The 18,124-nt window shown below is 41.3% G+C and overlaps 2 protein-coding genes across 2 annotated transcripts in view; one reads left to right on the top strand and one right to left on the bottom strand.

The window, feature by feature from the left end:
• Positions 1 to 12,256, top strand: part of skap1 (src kinase associated phosphoprotein 1) — a 28,313-nt gene extending 16,057 nt beyond the window's left edge. Inside the window, exons 9-12 of the mRNA XM_027006024.2 lie at positions 589 to 819; positions 2,397 to 2,450; positions 2,580 to 2,689; positions 10,972 to 12,256. Coding sequence (XP_026861825.1) covers positions 589 to 819; positions 2,397 to 2,450; positions 2,580 to 2,689; positions 10,972 to 11,064 — 488 coding nt within the window. The 3' untranslated portion in view covers positions 11,065 to 12,256. The remainder of the gene's footprint in view (positions 1 to 588; positions 820 to 2,396; positions 2,451 to 2,579; positions 2,690 to 10,971) is intronic.
• Positions 12,008 to 18,050, bottom strand: psme3 (proteasome activator subunit 3). The gene is made up of 11 exons (XM_027006030.2): positions 17,902 to 18,050; positions 17,178 to 17,210; positions 17,019 to 17,081; positions 16,777 to 16,881; positions 15,660 to 15,708; positions 15,456 to 15,574; positions 15,286 to 15,354; positions 14,642 to 14,709; positions 14,277 to 14,331; positions 13,181 to 13,267; positions 12,008 to 12,966 (listed from the first exon to the last, which is right to left on the bottom strand). Exons 1-11 carry the CDS (start codon positions 17,941 to 17,943, stop codon positions 12,886 to 12,888), a joined length of 771 nt encoding a protein of 256 aa, XP_026861831.1. The 5' UTR covers positions 17,944 to 18,050; the 3' UTR covers positions 12,008 to 12,885.
• Between the last annotated feature and the right edge of the window lie 74 nt (positions 18,051 to 18,124).

An 18,124-nucleotide genomic window follows, 5' to 3' on the forward strand; every position in this document is an offset into this window, starting at 1 on the left:
GCTCGGCCTCCTCTTCCGCGTAGCGCAGTGCTCTTTACGGGAAATTGATTGGGATGCACCCCGGCCATTCTTCAGGGGCATTGATCTGGCCCTGCTTGGCAACCAGGCAGCGAGGATGCAACAGCCCATGTTACAGAGCTCAGTCACCTGCAATCAGGCTGCTGCTCAATCTGAGACAGATCTGCAGCATGCCTGCTGCTCTAAAATGGGCTCGCTGTGAGCATTTGAGTTGCGGGAAGTAATGAACACTCCAAAGATTGTTTACACTCCCCCTCCCCACCCTATGGCACCATAAAATAATAATCTACAGAATTAAATACAATTTACATTGAACTCATCATATTTTAAAAAATAATACACTGTCATAAAATAATACATCTTTAGCATGTTGTATAGTTCTACCAGTCATGACAAGTGAATTTCTTTTTTTATCCAATAAATGAATTATTTAATGTGCAGAACTGTTAATGGTTTAAACATTCTTAAAACCTTTTTTTTCTGTCTATAGAATTAGCATGCTAATATTTGTCCTGTCATTTTGCTATGAGGGTACATTGCTTTGTTTCTGGCTCCTCTTCCCAAATGTAGACCTCAGCTCCAACTTCATTCCCTTTGAGGATGAGGAGGAAGTGGAGGGGGAGGAAGAAGAGACATACGATGATATCGAGAGAGCCACCACTCCACCCCTGCGCCCTGGCCCAGCCTCTGCAGATGCCCCGACACCTGCCCTTAGTGGTCAAGAGAAGAGGAAAACCAGAATAGTAGCTGCTGCAGAGGAAGAGGTGGAGGAGGAAGAGGACATTTATGAAGTACTGCCAGGTATAAGAAAAAAATCACAGTATTTATGTATTAATCCTTCCAACTCCACCAATTAGCTGAATTATCCCGAAAAACACAGATTAGCTTCAGCAATGCTGTTGCTTGCTTAATAGAACACTGATATTGCAATATAAGGCTGAAAAGCAAAGCCGTAAGGTCTGTATACACCTTTATTTGAGTAAGGAAGATGAGGTGGATAGCTGAAAGGCTATCTCCCAGTGTCACAGCCAGTGTCAGGCGATGAAGCCGGACGGATACATCAAGATCCGGGGCCCCGAGATGAGAGCAACGGCCTGAGAGCACTTAGCAGAAACACATCAGTCTTGACTGCTGTCATTTTCACCTTTCTCAGCCATGCGTGTGATGGAGCTGAGCTGGCCACAGATGGTGGGTCAGATGACCATCTTTCTCACTCTCCCACCCTCAATCCATCTCACTCATCCTCCTCCTGTTCGTCTCTGACTTTTTGAGTTAAAAAAAAAAAACGCTGAGCACGTTTAAAAGGACAAACAAGTGTTTGAGTGCTGAGGCTTTAGCTAATCAAAAATGTTTTTTTTTGCCATAAAAGGATACGTCTTATATGGATACATATTTAGAAGGAACTAAGCACAGCAGGGGGTGAATAAAGTACTTTCCTCATACTGTTTTTTTTATACCAACAAAGAACAGAACACAAGTGAATTACAATGTACATTCCAGAGAAAGGACACAGGAGGCTTATCTTAGCTATATTAGTTGCTTTATTGAGTGGAAAACAGAATCTAATTGATACAGAATCTATCTCCCTCCCTGCATGTGGGTGGCTGTGAGACTCTCTCCCAGTAAGATCGCATGGTAAACTCATGCCGAATTTGGCTATCTCAGTGATAAGTTAGTATAACTGGATTTGAACTCCATTACACAAACCATTATATGGACCATTACACAGGTCATGCCTTGCTAACTGTACAAAAGTATGCCAAACACTACTAATTTTATTTTACAGTAAATTTAAAAAAAAAGAAGAAAAGACTTAGAAAAGAACCATGTTTAGCTGTTAAGCATTGTCATGAGTGGGCAGGAACCTCAAGGCAGGTTTACAGTAGTTATTTATTTTAGCTTTTTTCCACGGTTCCTGGAAGCAGCGGCCTAGCCTGTGTCGTGGGAAGTATAGGGTTGCTGTGTGGCGGTTTTATCGGCAGGCTGACAGGGTCAGGATGGATGTGGGAGCCAAAGAGCAAGGCTATCACTGTCACTTCACAGACCGGGAGGTGCCACACCCTGAATCAATGCCATGTCTGCCCTGACACACCAACGGCCACATCCAAAATGGCACCTACCCGTTGTGTAAAAAAGTTGAGCTTTTCTGTTAATTCCACTCTTGTTATATAATACCTATATTACAGGCTGGAGAGGGGCTTCTGGCAGTTGGCACAAATGCAATAGGCTGTTCAAGAAATTTAATTGACTTAATAGACTGAAGAGATGAAAGAATAGGAGTGTTACATTTAAGCAGGGCCAAGGGGCCATTTTCTCTTTAAGTGCAGTTCTCATGCTCTTCTCTCATTTGTTTCCTCTGAACTCCTGGGCTCTTTTAGAGGATGACTTCTCGGACCACTCTGAGGAGGGCAGTGAGAGGAGCCAAAAACCAGGTGGGAGTCAGTTTCCCTCATCTCGCTGGAACTGCTCGCGTGCATATGGAAAACCTCCTTGGTCAAGGTATGACATTGTTTCCTACATGTATACTAAAGTGGGCAAGCCTCTGTGTCTTTTGTCGTCAGAATCATCGTCCCACTATGCCAATTACTACCAAGGTCTGTGGGACTGTGAAGCAGAGGGGCCTGATGAACTCAGCTTTCGTAGAGGAGACCTCATCTACATTCTAAGCAAGGTCAGTAAACGCATGCATGCAAGCACATGCTTGAGTGTGTGTGTATTCTCCCCCTTTTACTCTCGCTCTGGCTATATATCTTGCTCTCTTCATGTCTCTGATAGCTCAGTTTTCAGGTGTGTGCACAATTGATCTGTCTCTGACTGTTTTGTTGAACAATTAGAAGCACATTCATTTGATTTGGTTTTCTTTATCTTAATCTATCTGTCCACACGAATAGTGATTAATATACTATGAGCCATATGGCACATCATCTGTAGCCCTCCACGCACTTCTTTTCTCTTACGTTTTATGGACTATATTTTAGGAAACCTGTGTCAGTATATTATGCAAATATATTCTTCTTCATAGTTCATCAAAGAAAGGCAGAATGTATATGCATTATATTTTTTACTGACATTTTGTTTTTCAAATGCACAAAATTGCTTGTGAAAAATGATTTTGCCTTTGCCTGGTTTTAATACTTTTTACATATATTTGACACATTAAAGAAAACTGAATTAATTAATATTTTAAATTAAATAAAAATCATTATTTGTACATTACACAGCATGAAATATATTTAGAGTTTATTAAATAAACACAAGAGAGTTTGCTTTTAATCAGTGTTCACGTGTTTTCAATGTCAAGAAATTTAGTTATAAAATATATGGACATGATGATCCATTGTCAAACTCCAAAATATGACAAAAACCTTTTCATGTCTATCTAACATGATTTTTCTCCTCAAACATGCAATAGAAACTGTGACATAAACCAGAAATTGAAGCTAACAATGAAAGCTGGCATAGAGGTGCATTTAAATGCACAGAATTCACAGAACAATAGTTCTCAGAGATTACTATGCCTGAGAGCATGGGCTTTGTGCGCATTCAGTCCCTCTCTGGCCTTATATTGATGCTGTGTTGTGATGATGCCTTTTTGGGTGTATGTAGTCACTGGAGTACACTCAGTGGCAGGACTCTCAGTAATGGGCCGGTAATTCATTATGTGGTTGTATCACGGAGAATCGAGTGCTCAGTCATGCATGCTTCTTTATTTAGTGCCTCCTGCAGCCTGAGTGTTTACTGTCTCACCCTCTTCTTTAAATCTATACCTCCTGTGTCTTACAAGAAGAAAGGCTCAACAGCATTCAGCATTCAGTCTAGCTGTCTCAGATGTTCAGCCAGAAATCAATGTGCTTTCATTTTGTCTTTGACTCCCAACTAAGTCAATGTTATCTACAAATGTATACAGGGCATTTTAAAAACGTTTTTTTAAAGCCTAAAATTCTCTTATTGTATATTATAGGACCTTTGAATTATGTCAAAGGTAACTGAGCAGAATTAGTGGTTAATATAACAATGACACAATTAGTAGCACAGTGATACTTTATGACTCAACATTTACAAAACTGAAAAAAAAATTACATTTTACTTGCTATCTGAGGCTTACCTGGTATTACTATAAAATAGAGGCTGAACATAAGTAAACCTCCTGCCATCCATTTTAATTTATTGTCGGTCCCAGTACATACGATGTTTTATTTATAGTCAACCTTATTTATGGAACCTTCTTCGTTGAAGTGTGCCTTCATTTATTCTGCCTTTGTAAATGTACTAATTCATGTAGATTTACTGCGTTCTCCATTTAATTCCAATCACGGATCAAAATTGAAATAATTGATTATTGATGGTGATATTATAAAGAACCGAATGACTGGAGTCAATATTTTGATTATTGCGCCATTCATTAGCTCCATAGATGTTTGCTCCTCTACATCATTTGAGACAAAGCAGTGCTTCTGCTTTTATTGTACGGGTGCTTCCCTGGACCATTGACCTCATCAAATAAAATATGAGCCACTGGCTAGAACTCAACCCTACCTCTAACAGTCTCACTCATAAAGCAGCGGTCATAAAATAAGAGCACATAAATTCTGTTGGCCAGAGGCGTGCACGGGAGGCCGAGTGTATTTGTGTCAACACTGAGCATAATTACAAGGTGATAAAGACGTGTAAAGTGCTAAATCAATGGTGCTAACCAACAGGTTTTTAAAGCAGCGCTATGACTGAATGCCGACAAGTAGCAAATCAAAGGGGCAGAGAGGACCGTCACGGCAGCGGAGTCCCCGGGCTTGCAGCTTAACAGACCATGCAGATTTTAAAAAGGTTTCTCAACAGCTCTTACCAATCCACAGCTTACAGAAGCCTACAAATGCTTCTCTGCGGCATAGGCTACGTATCTGCCTTGAGTGTGTGTGCGTGTGCGTGTGCGTGTGCGCGTCTTTAGTAGCGGAACGGTCGGTGTTATCAGGGTCTGCTTAGGCGCGGGCTCTGTATTGCAGCACTTCGGTGTCGTAAAGAATACGAGCGCGAAACGCCAGCAGTGGCAAAATAAATAAACGCGGCGAGCTGCGACGCTTGCTCGCTCGTCTGAAGCCTAGCTTCATTTTCCGTCTTGACCTGATTAATTCGGCGGAGTTAATTTTGCGCAGCCTCTGCGCTTTGCTAGCAGCAGCCTGGCAGTAAGAGGCCCCGAGCTCTCGCACTAGCGGCTCCCTCTCCTCCCATCTCGGCCCCTGCTCGGCGGCGCCGCCTCGCTGCTCGCTACGCTCCAACATGAAATAGCGACTAATACTAACATCCATCTGGCAGCGTTACGCACTCGCCCTCAATCCTCATAGCTGGGGAGCGAGTGATTGCAAGAGAGCAAGATGTTCGGAGCTGTTATGCTCCCCACACTAATCACATCTCGCTCCCTTTGAAATCCACTCACGCTATATTTGTTTATTTGTCCTAGTGTTGATTATGAAACTTAATGGTAGTTTGATTCCTGATAAAAAAGATATTTCTTCTTGCATCATATTCTTGCACCGATTTTCTTTATGACATTGCCTTACTTTAAATACTTGTGACATTTTTAACATGATTTTACTTTTAGTTTTTATTATTTTAGTTTTAGTTTTTTTTTGTTGTTTGTTTCGTTGGATCTTTTTTTTTTTAATTAAATTTTTAATTTTTGGCACATTTTAAAGAAGGTGCCCAGTTACAAAGTGAATATGGCCCCACTGACATCACCTCTCAACCATGTTCTTTCCCCAACCTGCATTCCTGGATTCTAATTTATGTCCCCAGTTTCAAAGTACATGCCACTGGAGGTCAGGCCCAACACATGCCTGAATTCCCAGTAGAATCCCGTTAAAAAAATCCTGCAATGCAAAGCGAAGAGATTTACGGCTCTGACGATGCCAAACTTCTCCAGGAGCCTTTTAACATGCAAGCCCAGTAACAGCTCTCACTCTTGGGCTTCGCTGGCCTTTTCTGAGCATGCGCTGTACCCACAACTCTCCCGCCACGGGGCCCACCTAAAGGAGTCGTAAAGCAAGTTGGGACGTTGGTCTAGACAGTTATCAAACGGCCGTAAGCTATCAGCTGCCCAAAGCACACCAGCTCACTATGCAAGGCTGTGGACACTGCTGACACCTTCTGGCTAAGCGTTGCACATTTTTTTCAAGAGACTCGCGGGATCCATTTCTTCTACTTTTTAAAAAATAAATGGGGGGCTGATTTATAATGAATAAAAGGGCCAGACTTACCTTTTCTTTATCCTCTTGAAATTTGTGGCCAATGTTATTTCACTTAAAAGACATACAAATCAGAGAAACTTGCACTATCTCCAGGCATACTGGTTAACATATGAAACATGCAAGCTGATGAATCATGCTCCTAAGTCTCACTGCACAAAGAGTTTACAGATACAGACAACACATACATGATGTTTTAGGCAGTTCTCATCAACAGTGTGCGAGACAATTTCCCTACACGGGTGTCATATCCTCGCAAGGTTCAGAAAGCCCGAGCTGCCATTGTACCTGGTGGGTCACTCTCAGAGAGAATGCCTGAAGCAAAGGCGAAGGGTACAATAAAAGGGAGCGAAAGCTAAAAGTGAGAGACAGAGACCCAGCTCAAAGCCCTTGTGTCTAACCCACACCCTTTTCTCGCCTTTTCTTGCACTCCCCTCCCACACACTCACATCTCTAAAACCTGCCTCCATCACTGCAATAGACACCAAGGCGCTACACAGACACATTGAGCATTCTATTTACCCGCGGACTCAGTGGGGGGGTGAGTCTGGGGCGCTGGGGTCACGCAGGAGGCAACGGTCATCTCCCGGTCAACTACAGTAGGTCATTATTCAGACTAAGCCAATAGTCCAGAACTGCATGGCGGCTGCCCCCTCCTGCTCTGCCTAATTATTATAAATGAGAGGCCACGTAAACAGCCATCATTACAGGCACTCAGCAGCATACACAATCCACTTTAAATGCCTATTAAGTTAAAGAGCCATCAGTAATCCCCAGCGTACTTTTACTGCGGCAGCTAGTTTATTTGCTCTTCCACAGTTTTGGTCATCATCTCACACTCTCTGCAGCCACAGACCCAGTCCAGTGATGGATTGTCAAGATTAAGGGTTTTATCCTAAAGATGCATCTTTCCTTCACTCGTTTCCTATCGGTGGGTGTAAATGCCATCTACACCTCCAAAACGACTACGCTGAAGTGCTCGTCTTCCTGTAATTAAAGCCAAGCATAAATGACAAGCATTGATTACTGATGCATCGATCAGGATGTAATTATGTGATGGATGTCTGTAGGCACAAGGTTGCCACCACAGCATGCTCATATTTAGTTTGTTCTTGTTCGCCCTTACTGATGAAGAACATGGCCTTGTGTTCATGCTTCTTTGCAATATCAACCAGAAATACCCCACAGCTGCGTGTGCGCACACGAGTATACTGCTGATACACTCCAGTGCAATGATGGTGAAAGAAAAAGGAGGAGGGAGGAGGGCTCAGAGGAGGGGAGGGGAGCAGCGAGACCCAAGCGGTGGGTTCAGCGGTGGGGCAATGAGAGACTTCCTGCGCTCCATCACTCCCAAGGCCTACCTCAGTCAGCTGGTGGCCCGCGGCACAGGACTCATGTCTCATTCTTATTAGCATCTCTGCTGCCTCTGCAGAGGGTCGGGGGGGGGGGGGGGGGGGGGGGTGTACGAAGGTGTGTACTGCTGTGAGCAACGGAGAAGGGAAAAAATATGTGAGGCTTAAGCGGGAGAAAGTGAATAAGGTGAATGATTAAAACGTGAAGAAGGAAGCTTTAGAATGTGGGCAAGAACAAAGCTAGGGGAGCATGTGGGGGGCAATGTCGGTATTTGGTTGCACAACATCACCACTGCTGTCTTTTTTAATAGACATGAGCCAGTCTTCGCCCTGTCACAGGCCATATGACATTCTCCAGTTAAGCCACATCTCTTGAAGGCATCATTAGCTGCCAGTGTGTCCCCCAGCTGCCTGAGAGTGATGGAGCCATTTGAATACCAGCGTCAGACTACCCCCTCCAAACCCGGGTGAGAAATAAATGATATCGGTGGCACACTGCAGACTGCAGGTGTTGTCATGGCAACACCCACTCTCGGCAGCCCTCCGTGCCAACCCCACCCGTCTCGGAAAAGGGAGTCATGCGGAGGTCAGAGGCAACGCCGTGCGGTTTTAGTTGCACGGTCTGCCCTCTGGGGCACGCACAGTGGTTTTACAGCCTCAGCTAGCGGCTGTCTGCAAAGGGGTCACTGTGGAACACACCTGTACTGGTGCTTTCACTGAGAAGAGTTGCTGTAAGCGATTTAGTAATGGTCTTCAACTGGCATTTACAATGTCTGTTAGTGTGAGTTGGAATTTGAACCGTTATAGCATTATTAGCGAATTCAAACTGAGATAGGTCCAGCTCATTTAATCTGTTTCTTATGCAACCCCCCCCCCCCCACCTCCACCACCACCAACAACAAAAAAACGTGTTCTTAGATGTCTGTGAGTTTTGGATGTGCAGAATCTGCTAACAGGAACATGGCAAAATTGCAATAAACAAGGAAAGATGAATGAAGTGATTGCGAAAACTCAGCTGTCACAGGAATGCAGTTAATCTTCACTGTCATGCATTGTGTGTTGGTAGCTCTGTTGCCGTTCGCGGTTTCTCCTTAATCAGAAACTGCTATAGGAGTGGCATGCTTTGATTTGCATATGCCTTTTTACTGCAAATGTAATTCAGAACTGCAGTGAAATGGGAACATCAATAATCATACCTTTAAGAAGCATATTTGTTAATGGAAAAGGTGACATTACTTTCATATCAAGTGGGAGATTATCTGTAGTGTTTTTGCCCTTTTCTCCTCGCTCTTCTGCTCCTCGCTGTCTCTCACGCACACTAAATCAACACTGGATGGAGACTGATACAAAACCCTCAAGTTCACGTGTAATGGCGATGCGGATGCTTGCGGCCCCATTACATTCTTCCCCCGCTCGGAATTCATTCCTCATGACATCATTAGAGCAGCTCGTCTGCACGGGCTGAGGACTACATTAGGCTCGCAGTGCTGTGCGTGCGGAGATGCTAATTACTTCCCACTCGCTTCTGCAGCCGCTGGACGGATGACAGCTTCGTCGCTTCTAAATGTACAGCGTGTGCTTTTGGAATACTAAAGCACTTTAAACACTCCGGTCACTCGCCGCTGCTCCGTCTCAGCGTTCTGCAGCCGTCTCATTGATAATACGGCCTTGGCCCGGGTCTATTTGTCAAAGACTAGGTCTGGCGCGCTCTCCACTAGTTGCTCATAAGTGCCATGACCGCTGGCTGGCTGGTGTCTGATTAATAACTGAACAGAGAAATTGCTTAGCTAAAGTAATGATGAGTTTTGAGCCAAAACTAATTAGGGGATAGAGCTGCTTTGATCAGAACCTTCCCAGAGGTGTCATGGCCGGCAAAGTGAAGTACTTAAGGCTCCATCTTAACATCTCCGTACTTGTCTTTTTCCACTTTTCTTCTTGCATAAGGTGCAAAATACACATATCTCGTCAAGGAATGGAGTTTTTTTCTGCCAGGAAATTTCAGAACTGACATTTCAGACCTTCGGAAATGCATGGGTGAATGCTGATTGTTTTTTAAGAGAAAGGAAATGACAGTGCTTTTAATAGAAGCTAGAAAGGAAATTCCTTTCTAGTTTCTACTAAAAGCACTGTCATTTCTAGTAAAAGCACTGCCTACATGTGCTCTGCTATACTGCCTGCCTCAGACATTATGTCCAATGTATATTTTGCATGTCGCAAGTCAGATTGTGAACACTGTGTAGGAGCACAGCAGCGTCAATGGACAACACAGTGCGTTGGGTGACAGCAGCATCAGTGGGCAACACACAGCGTTTACGGGTACAGCGGCAGCAGTGGACAACACAGAGTGTAAGGGGACAGCGGCAGCAGTGGACAACACAATGAGTGTAAGGGGACAGCGGCAGCAGTGGACAACACACAGAGTGTAAGGGGACAGCGGCAGCAGTGGACAACACAATGAGTGTAAGGGGACAGCGGCAGCAGTGGACAACACACAGAGTGTAAGGGGACAGCGGCAGCAGTGGACAACACAGAGTGTAGGGGGACAGCGGCAGCAGTGGACAACACACAGAGTGTAGGGGACAGCGGCAGCAGTGGACAACACACAGAGTGTAAGGGGACAGCGGCAGCAGTGGACAACACAGAGTGTAGGGGGACAGCGGCAGCAGTGGAAAATACAGTGTGTAGAAAATGATAGCAATAAGGAATGCCATTCTATTTCTCACTGTAATAGTCGGGGGAAGTTCAGGTGATGAACTGTTGGGAAGGACAACAGCTGGATGCATAGTTGTGGTTAGGAGATTCCTTTGCCTCCCCAAAAACATGAATCCAATCAAATATTTAAAAAGCCAAGCCAAGCAACTTTCTCCTTCTGCCTTATGATTAGAATTTAATGGGTAATTTTATTTGGCAAATATTGGCATTTTTTTCTGAGTTGCCCCTGCTTTTTGAAGCCCTGATACAGACAGTTTTGGTATTCCTGTTGTAAAGGTATGCAATTTCAACATGCAAGTAAGGAGAAAAACTACTTTCTGATGTTTTGAGGATGAATTGCTGCCTTTTCTTTCAGCTCTCCACATGTTTTTGATTTATGAGTACCCAAAGCAGATGCCTGAAGATGACAATGGATTACAGATCCGATAGTAGTTATTGTGCATAAAAGATAAGAGCAAAAATAACTTTTATACAATTGTAACTGGTTTTAATTTATTGGTCCCAGTACTTATCACCCAAAATGGAACAAATCAGTACACAATATCAAATTATTCCAAAACATAAACATTTGTGGCATTGTTTTCCATGTTTCCATTTTTTTAATTTAATTTTTTATATTTGTCTTCCATATCTCTACCTCTTTTCCTGCCTAGGAGTATAACATCTATGGCTGGTGGGTCGGAGAGCTGGAGGGCACAGTTGGCATCGTTCCCAAAGAGTTCTTACACCCTGCATACATTATTTGAGCCATTAAAAATATATAACGCAGATTTTACAGTAATTTATCCTACCAAAGCCAGAGACCGACACTGGTCAATCTTTAGGCATCTTAACACCAAATTCAGGACAAAGATTTATGACTGTTGTTTCTTGTCATATTACATCACAACAATTTCAATACATTTGCAGGCTATTTAACATATGTTATGCTACATATACAGCTAGCAATAAATTGAAGATGTATTATATTTTTCTGTGCTGGTTTGTAATGAAAACCTCTAAGTTACTACACAGTAGCAAATGCGGTAGTCAAAGTTCTCCCAGTAATGACATCTGATTACTAAATTACAAGTACAATGACTAATGCATTGTATTTATCCCACTATTTCAAGTTTTCTAATAGGTTTTATTTTAAGGTTTGTTTATGGTGGGTAGTATGAAATTGCCGCCTGGTCCCGCTAATTTGAGACAATTTGCAAATGTCTTTGAGTCATTTTGTAAAAATCAGTTTTAAAATTTTCTTCACCAATTATAGAAAACCTTTTTTATACTGGCTTATATGTGTATTTACTTAACTATAGCTTACCTGTACTTACGACTTAAAAAAAAAGGGATAGTACTAGATTATAGAATTATTTCTAAAATAATTAATAATGAATTTCAGGAAGGAAGAAAGTGCTCGTTACCCGAAGCCAAATAGGTTTTTGGGAAATAGCTTGTAGTGGTGGCAACCTGCTGAGATGTGGGCCATCTGCTGGTGAGCAGTGGAAGTGCCCCATCCTTTGCTCCGTAAGAGGGAATGGTTCAGTAAAAAGAAAGGCATTAGTCCAAGCTTGTATCAATGCCTGCGTGTAGAATATTAATACATCTTAATTGTTTCTAAGAGTGTAATAGTGTATCTGAATCTATTTGCAATATTCATATTCAATTACTTAAATAAAGAAATGTAAAGGACAAAGCTGAAGTTGCTTTCGCATTCTAATGGGTCTCACCATTACAGATGTTTATCTTAAAACACACACATTTCCAAAAGAATGAATTCAAGTCTGAATAAAAATGAATAAAACGGGCTGCATAACAGAAGCAGAGTGTGAATTCATTACATCACCATACTGAAAAAAAAAAAAGTTTTATTCAGCAAAATTCATCACCCTTAAAACAAACTGGACAAAAAAAAGCCATTTGGAGCTTTGGGAATTTTGGAGGTTTTTCAATTAAGATGAAAATAAAAGTAAACTACCCAAGTATTCCAATTTGATGAAATAAACTCAGTGAACATAAAATAACGCACAAGTACAGCCTTTCTTCAACTACATATATATTAGATGGACAGTCAAATGATTAAGTAAAATACAGCATCAATAAGAGCTTCGCAACTGGAGAAACCAAGCATCATTAAGAGGAGTATTTATGCATGTCTTACATCCAGATCAGTCACCAATCGGAGTCTAAAACATGGAAAATGCCTTAGAACCCTCCCTCCCTCCAACCCAAAAACAGTACTACGCTGCATTTTGGTTTTGTGAAATTGAAAGAAACCCCACTGTTAAGATCTGCCTTTAATTAAATACCACAAAAAACAACTGAGATAACTTCAAGTTGCACATTCAGACTGTGTCTCCATACATTAAATGTCCACTAGGAAATCGATATGGATTCTTTAAAGGGTTTTAAACAGTGACCATATATTACAGTTCTGTCATGAGCGGCATGTTGTACCAGGCTTGCTGGCGCTGGCGTGCCTTGGCCTGGTTTTAATGGTGTCATAAAAGCGTTAGAACCAGCCCAAGGTTCTGGATAGCCACGCTGAGAAAAGGGGATGGCTCCAGGTGAGATCAGGATCGCTCTTAGTAAAGAGCATCTGTGTTGCTGCTTCGAGGCCGCTTTATCTTCTCAATGTTCTTCAAGATCATGTCATGTAAAGTTACCTGTGAGAAAAGTCAGTTTAGAAAGAGCTCACTGGCCCTATTGCATAAAACCAAGCCTCTCCTGTTGTATTATAAGTCACTCTGGCCATAACACTTGCTGTACAACAGCACCACCACACTGGTGCAGAATGTTACTTCCATAAAACATTGACTTTATTCATGAAGTGGAACTATGTAAACACATTGTTTTTTGTTTGCTTTTTTCCAAACTTACATATTGATTTCTCAGTTCCGACACTATGATCTTGAGACTGATGTACTCTTTCTCGTCAATCTCTGTAACTGTGCGCCGATAGTCTTCCTGAGAGTCAAAAACAAACCTTTTGAAAAAGATCCGTGTATAATCCAAATATATATGGTGCAGTCCATTTATAAGTGGACACTGACATTTCTTTCTGCTTTGTGTCTCTACTCAGCACATTGGATCTGGAACTAAATTAGGATCAAGTATAAAAGGTCAGCTTTAATTTGCAGTATTTATATCATGTTGACCATGGAAATCCCAAAACTTTCATTTAGGGGTTCTACATTTTAAGGAATAGGTATTACTATAACCCTAACAACATCATTTGCCTTCAGTCTTGTACATTAACTGAAATGCACTTATTGGGGTTCAGGACAGGTGACTGTTCCACTTCCTTTCCATAAAAACCTCCTTTGATGTTTTAACTTTATTTCGGGCAATTTCATGCTGCAACTGAAACACTGACTTTTCATCCACTACATTTTGAAGCAGTTAGATGGATCAGAGAAGTTATTACTCTTTTGAACACTTCATCTATAGCTGCTGTCAGCAGTGACATTATCCATAATGATAATCAATGGCCATGCCACCACTGTTTACAGATGAGAAGGTTTGCTTTCGATCCTGTGACATTCCTTTCTCCCCCGCTTTACATTTTCATCACTCTGGTTCAGGTTAATCCTTGCTTCATGAGTACACAAGCTTTTACAGAAGTATAAGGTTCACAGCGCTCTACAACTCCACATGCAATCTGACAAAACAGTTTGACACATCCAGTGCTCTGGCCATGTAGTGATAGAGTTATTATGACTTCTGCTTCAATATGGCCTGCTTTCCAGGAATTCACACTTGTTCGTTCCCAGACTTCAGAAACAAATGCCACCTCAACTCTAGACCTTTTGATATGTATGTATGCATGTATGTAGGTACTGTTTTGGTATACTATGCCAGCACACTTGATTATGGTACATATACACATACAGACACATTCTTACCATGTTCTACAGTCTGCACTGTAAATATTACATAAGATAAGATTAGTATGCACATCAAAGATTTCACTTACCACATGTGGGTATTTTGCTATTTTTGAAACCAGCTTTGCTCTTGTGATGTAGTATCTGTATGTAAGAGATAGTAGAACTACATCCAACATCCTGATGCTTGCTGTTAGAATACATTTGACTGGCTGTCATGCATTTCACTTACCTGCAGAGATCATTCACCATGGGAAAGCACAGGAATAATCACAGCACTCAATACACATGGTTTCTAACTCTATAAGCATAACTGAACTATAAATGTACAATGCAGGTTTTGATTCATCACACGTGAATATTCTTATCTAGACATTAACAAAGGCTGAAATGTTTAACATAAAACATGCACTTCCATATCTGACCAGAAACTGAATTAAGATGAGGGTAGTACCTGGATATCTGGTCTAGATAAGATGCTGCTTCCCCTTCCACTGTCCTGAGCTCTGCCACAGTCTCCTCCTGTAAGTAGCAGTCCATCGATGAGAACTCCAAACATATTCAATAGTACAACTGTGTAAAGCAGAGTTTAAACTTATAATGCTCCTGCCTGGTAAGTGAACAAGTAAATGACACTAAAATCTGTACATTCTCCAAATAACACTTCTAAATTATATCTTGAAACAAAATGCAATCAGTGACATGTATATGGAGTCATACCTCTCTATGGGATATCCTAGGCAGTGTGGACAACTGTACTCAGGGGTTTGAAAGGTTAAGCTAAAAACGTGTGTCTGATGCATCTTCCGGTGTTTGCTATATTTGGCACTGTATGTATTTTTAGGAATGCTGAGCAGAGCCACTGGCTAGGTATAAGTCTGGTGTTTTAAGACAGCTAAGAAATGGAGACTGAATTAGCTACTTGTCTCATGCATGAAAATTCTATGGATTAAGCAAAAAAAAAAAAAAAAAAAAAGATTAACTGCTTCTTAACTAAATTAAATTTGACCTGCCAGCATACAGAGATGCAGTTTGAACTTTACTGTCTTATAAACTCCAGGTACTGCATAAAAGTCTAATAAGTCGAATTAACTGTACCTGGATTGAGACTCCAAAATTGTTGCCATCTTCTATTCTGGGAATTAACAACTGTACCCACATCTTGACCTTTAAAACACAAATAATTATATAAGTAGGACACACAAAAAAATGTGCAATGTTCTTCAGGAGTGTGAAAATGTTTCTTTCTAATGTGAACACAGACATACAGTGTTGCATTTCTCTATGAGGGTTCTGATCTCTGGCTTAACCCTCTCAATCAGGTCCACCAGCTTGCCGTTGCTCTTCATCATTCCACCGGGCATAATGTAGACCTTGGTCCCGCTAACTACAAGTGGAAACATGACGCTGTGTGACTTACAAGACACGGATATACAACAAAAGCCACAGAATTCACATATTGCAAAACTCACCTTTGTCCTCTCCTGTTCCATCATCAAGTTTTCTCTTTTTGGCATTTTGCTGTGGGTAGATTGATTCGTGGTTAATTTCTGCAATCTACCCCAAAGTGCACCGAAGTAGGAGCAACTGTGGTGGGGCAGCCTAGAAGAGGCATTTTCAGTCACTGCCTAACTCCCATTGATAAAATGTGTATACGAGAGGACTAAGCGCATCTGTGCAGAAGCTAGCTAGGTATCTAGCCATTACACGCACTGCTTAGCAGTGAAGACGAGAATAACATTTCTGTTGTCTGTGAAGAATGACCATTGTTCTTCCATCATAGGCAAGTCGTTACATCTAAAGCCCTATTTGGACAGAATTAGTTTTATTATGGTGAGGTGGGGTAGCAATTTTTACCCACATTCCTCAGTGATCTTAACCCTGTCCAAATTCATCTGTGTCAGTGATTTTTATGGACGATGTGAAATATCCCCAGGTGATTTTTAATCCTGTGCAAACAACCATGTCAGCGTATATTCCATCATAACCTGTGGAAAGAGACATTTTTTCTCAAGCATGGAAGTGCTTAAGAAAGCATTTACTTCTCTGTTTTATACTTTGGCATTTAGGCCTTCTTAGAAAAGACACACTTCTGGTAGCTTTAGGTAATGTGCACACGTGTGCGCACACAGACAGACAGACACAGAGTATCCACTATATGTATATAATCTGTTAAAACCCGTTATAGTTACTATATGTATTTTTTATTTAAAATCAACATATTGCACAGATGATGTGTAGCAACTAGGACCAATCTAAATCTCCTGGTTCATAATCCTAGACAGAAAATTTTAAATGGATATTTCAAACAGCAATAAAGATTTGTAGTTGTGACCAGCAAAAGCTACATATCACACATTTGATGTCATGCCAAATTTTAAATCAAGTAACCACTCCCATTTTTGTAGTTTGTTTCTTATCGCATGCAAATCGTAAACATAGGTCTTGTGGTAAAATTACATTACAGACATGTCAAAAACTAAACTTGGTACTAAAGAATTACTGTTTCTGCTAACATTACCAATTGGGTTTGCTGGAGATAGTTTAGTCTAAAATTCAGTAATATGATGCACAAATTTTATATCTTACCCCCTCAAGCCCATCATGGATGTCTGTAAGTAAAATTGGATCTGGCACAGCAAGGTTGATCTCTGAATGGATTTCTTTCAATTCACGGATATTTAAGATGGGATCCTGCAAATTCAAACAACTTCAATTTATAGTTTTGGTTCAAATAAAAGTAAAAATAAATGCTCAAAAATAAATAATACACTTGATGATGTTAGGGAGATATATACTTAAACAAATCTGGATATAATGGAAATGATCACCTTCAGAAACTGATCCAATTCTAGCAATTTCTTGGGGAAAAAATTTGCAACCAGATCTTCTGCCTAAATGTAGAAAGACACGACCATCAGATGCAACCATTCAAACGTGAACACACTAGCTAGGGTAGCTAACGTGCTAACCCAAGAACGATCACTTACCTCTCCTGTGATTCGCTCTCTGAAAACATCCACCTGTAAAGGGGGAAAAATATTAAGCCTTCATTATCGATAGCTAAATCTGTAAATTTAAGAATAAACTGGTGTCACGATGCGGTTTAGTTATAACAAATGGCGTTTAGCTAGGATAGCAAACCATTTAGCTAGCTTAATACCTTGTCAAATGGTTCAGAACATATTCTAATGTTGCTCTGAATCTGGCGAACCTTGGTAACCATTAAGATAGCTACCCAGTTATTAACAAACTATAACAGTGTAGGCCTCGTTAGCCAAAATGCATTGTCTTGTTAGCTAAACGACACCAGAGATCAAGACTAAGTAATTGTATGATTGGTGGCTAGTCAGCCAGCAGGAATAGAAACAGAAACAGGCTACCTGGCATTATACAGCAGCACATGCTCGATGCACAGAAACAGACACAACCAGTCATTTACAAGCGTGACAAACGATGTAAGCTGAGAACGTCTGCAATACGACCAGACGAAGATTTGGGGAAAAGGCACTGGTTTAAAAATCCATAAATGATAAATTTTGCGGCAATCCAGCGCGGGAAAGTTAGCTAGCTAGCTAGCTAACGACCCTGCTAGCTAACACAGCCGGACACCGGCTCGCCTTGTAAATAAGCTAAGCTAACGGCTAACGTTCGCTACTGTTTGACCTAATGATCCCCCTTTCAAACGTATAAAATATAGTGGAATACATTTACCTTTGACTTAATTTCACTATCCACCTTTAAGAGCGAAGACATCTTTTCTTTTTTATTCAGCGACTGTTAAAAAAAAAAAGACAGATTGTCTGAACAGCATTAACTGACCGTGTGGCTTCTCACTGACTGTCAGCCACAAGGCAACTTATTCCGCGAGCCTGAAGATGACGTTAAAAATAAGCGACGAAATAAAACGAAACGTGAAGCGCATGCGCAAATCTTT

This window comes from Electrophorus electricus, chromosome 14 (genome assembly GCF_013358815.1).
Source record: "Electrophorus electricus isolate fEleEle1 chromosome 14, fEleEle1.pri, whole genome shotgun sequence".
NCBI lineage: Eukaryota > Metazoa > Chordata > Actinopteri > Gymnotiformes > Gymnotidae > Electrophorus > Electrophorus electricus.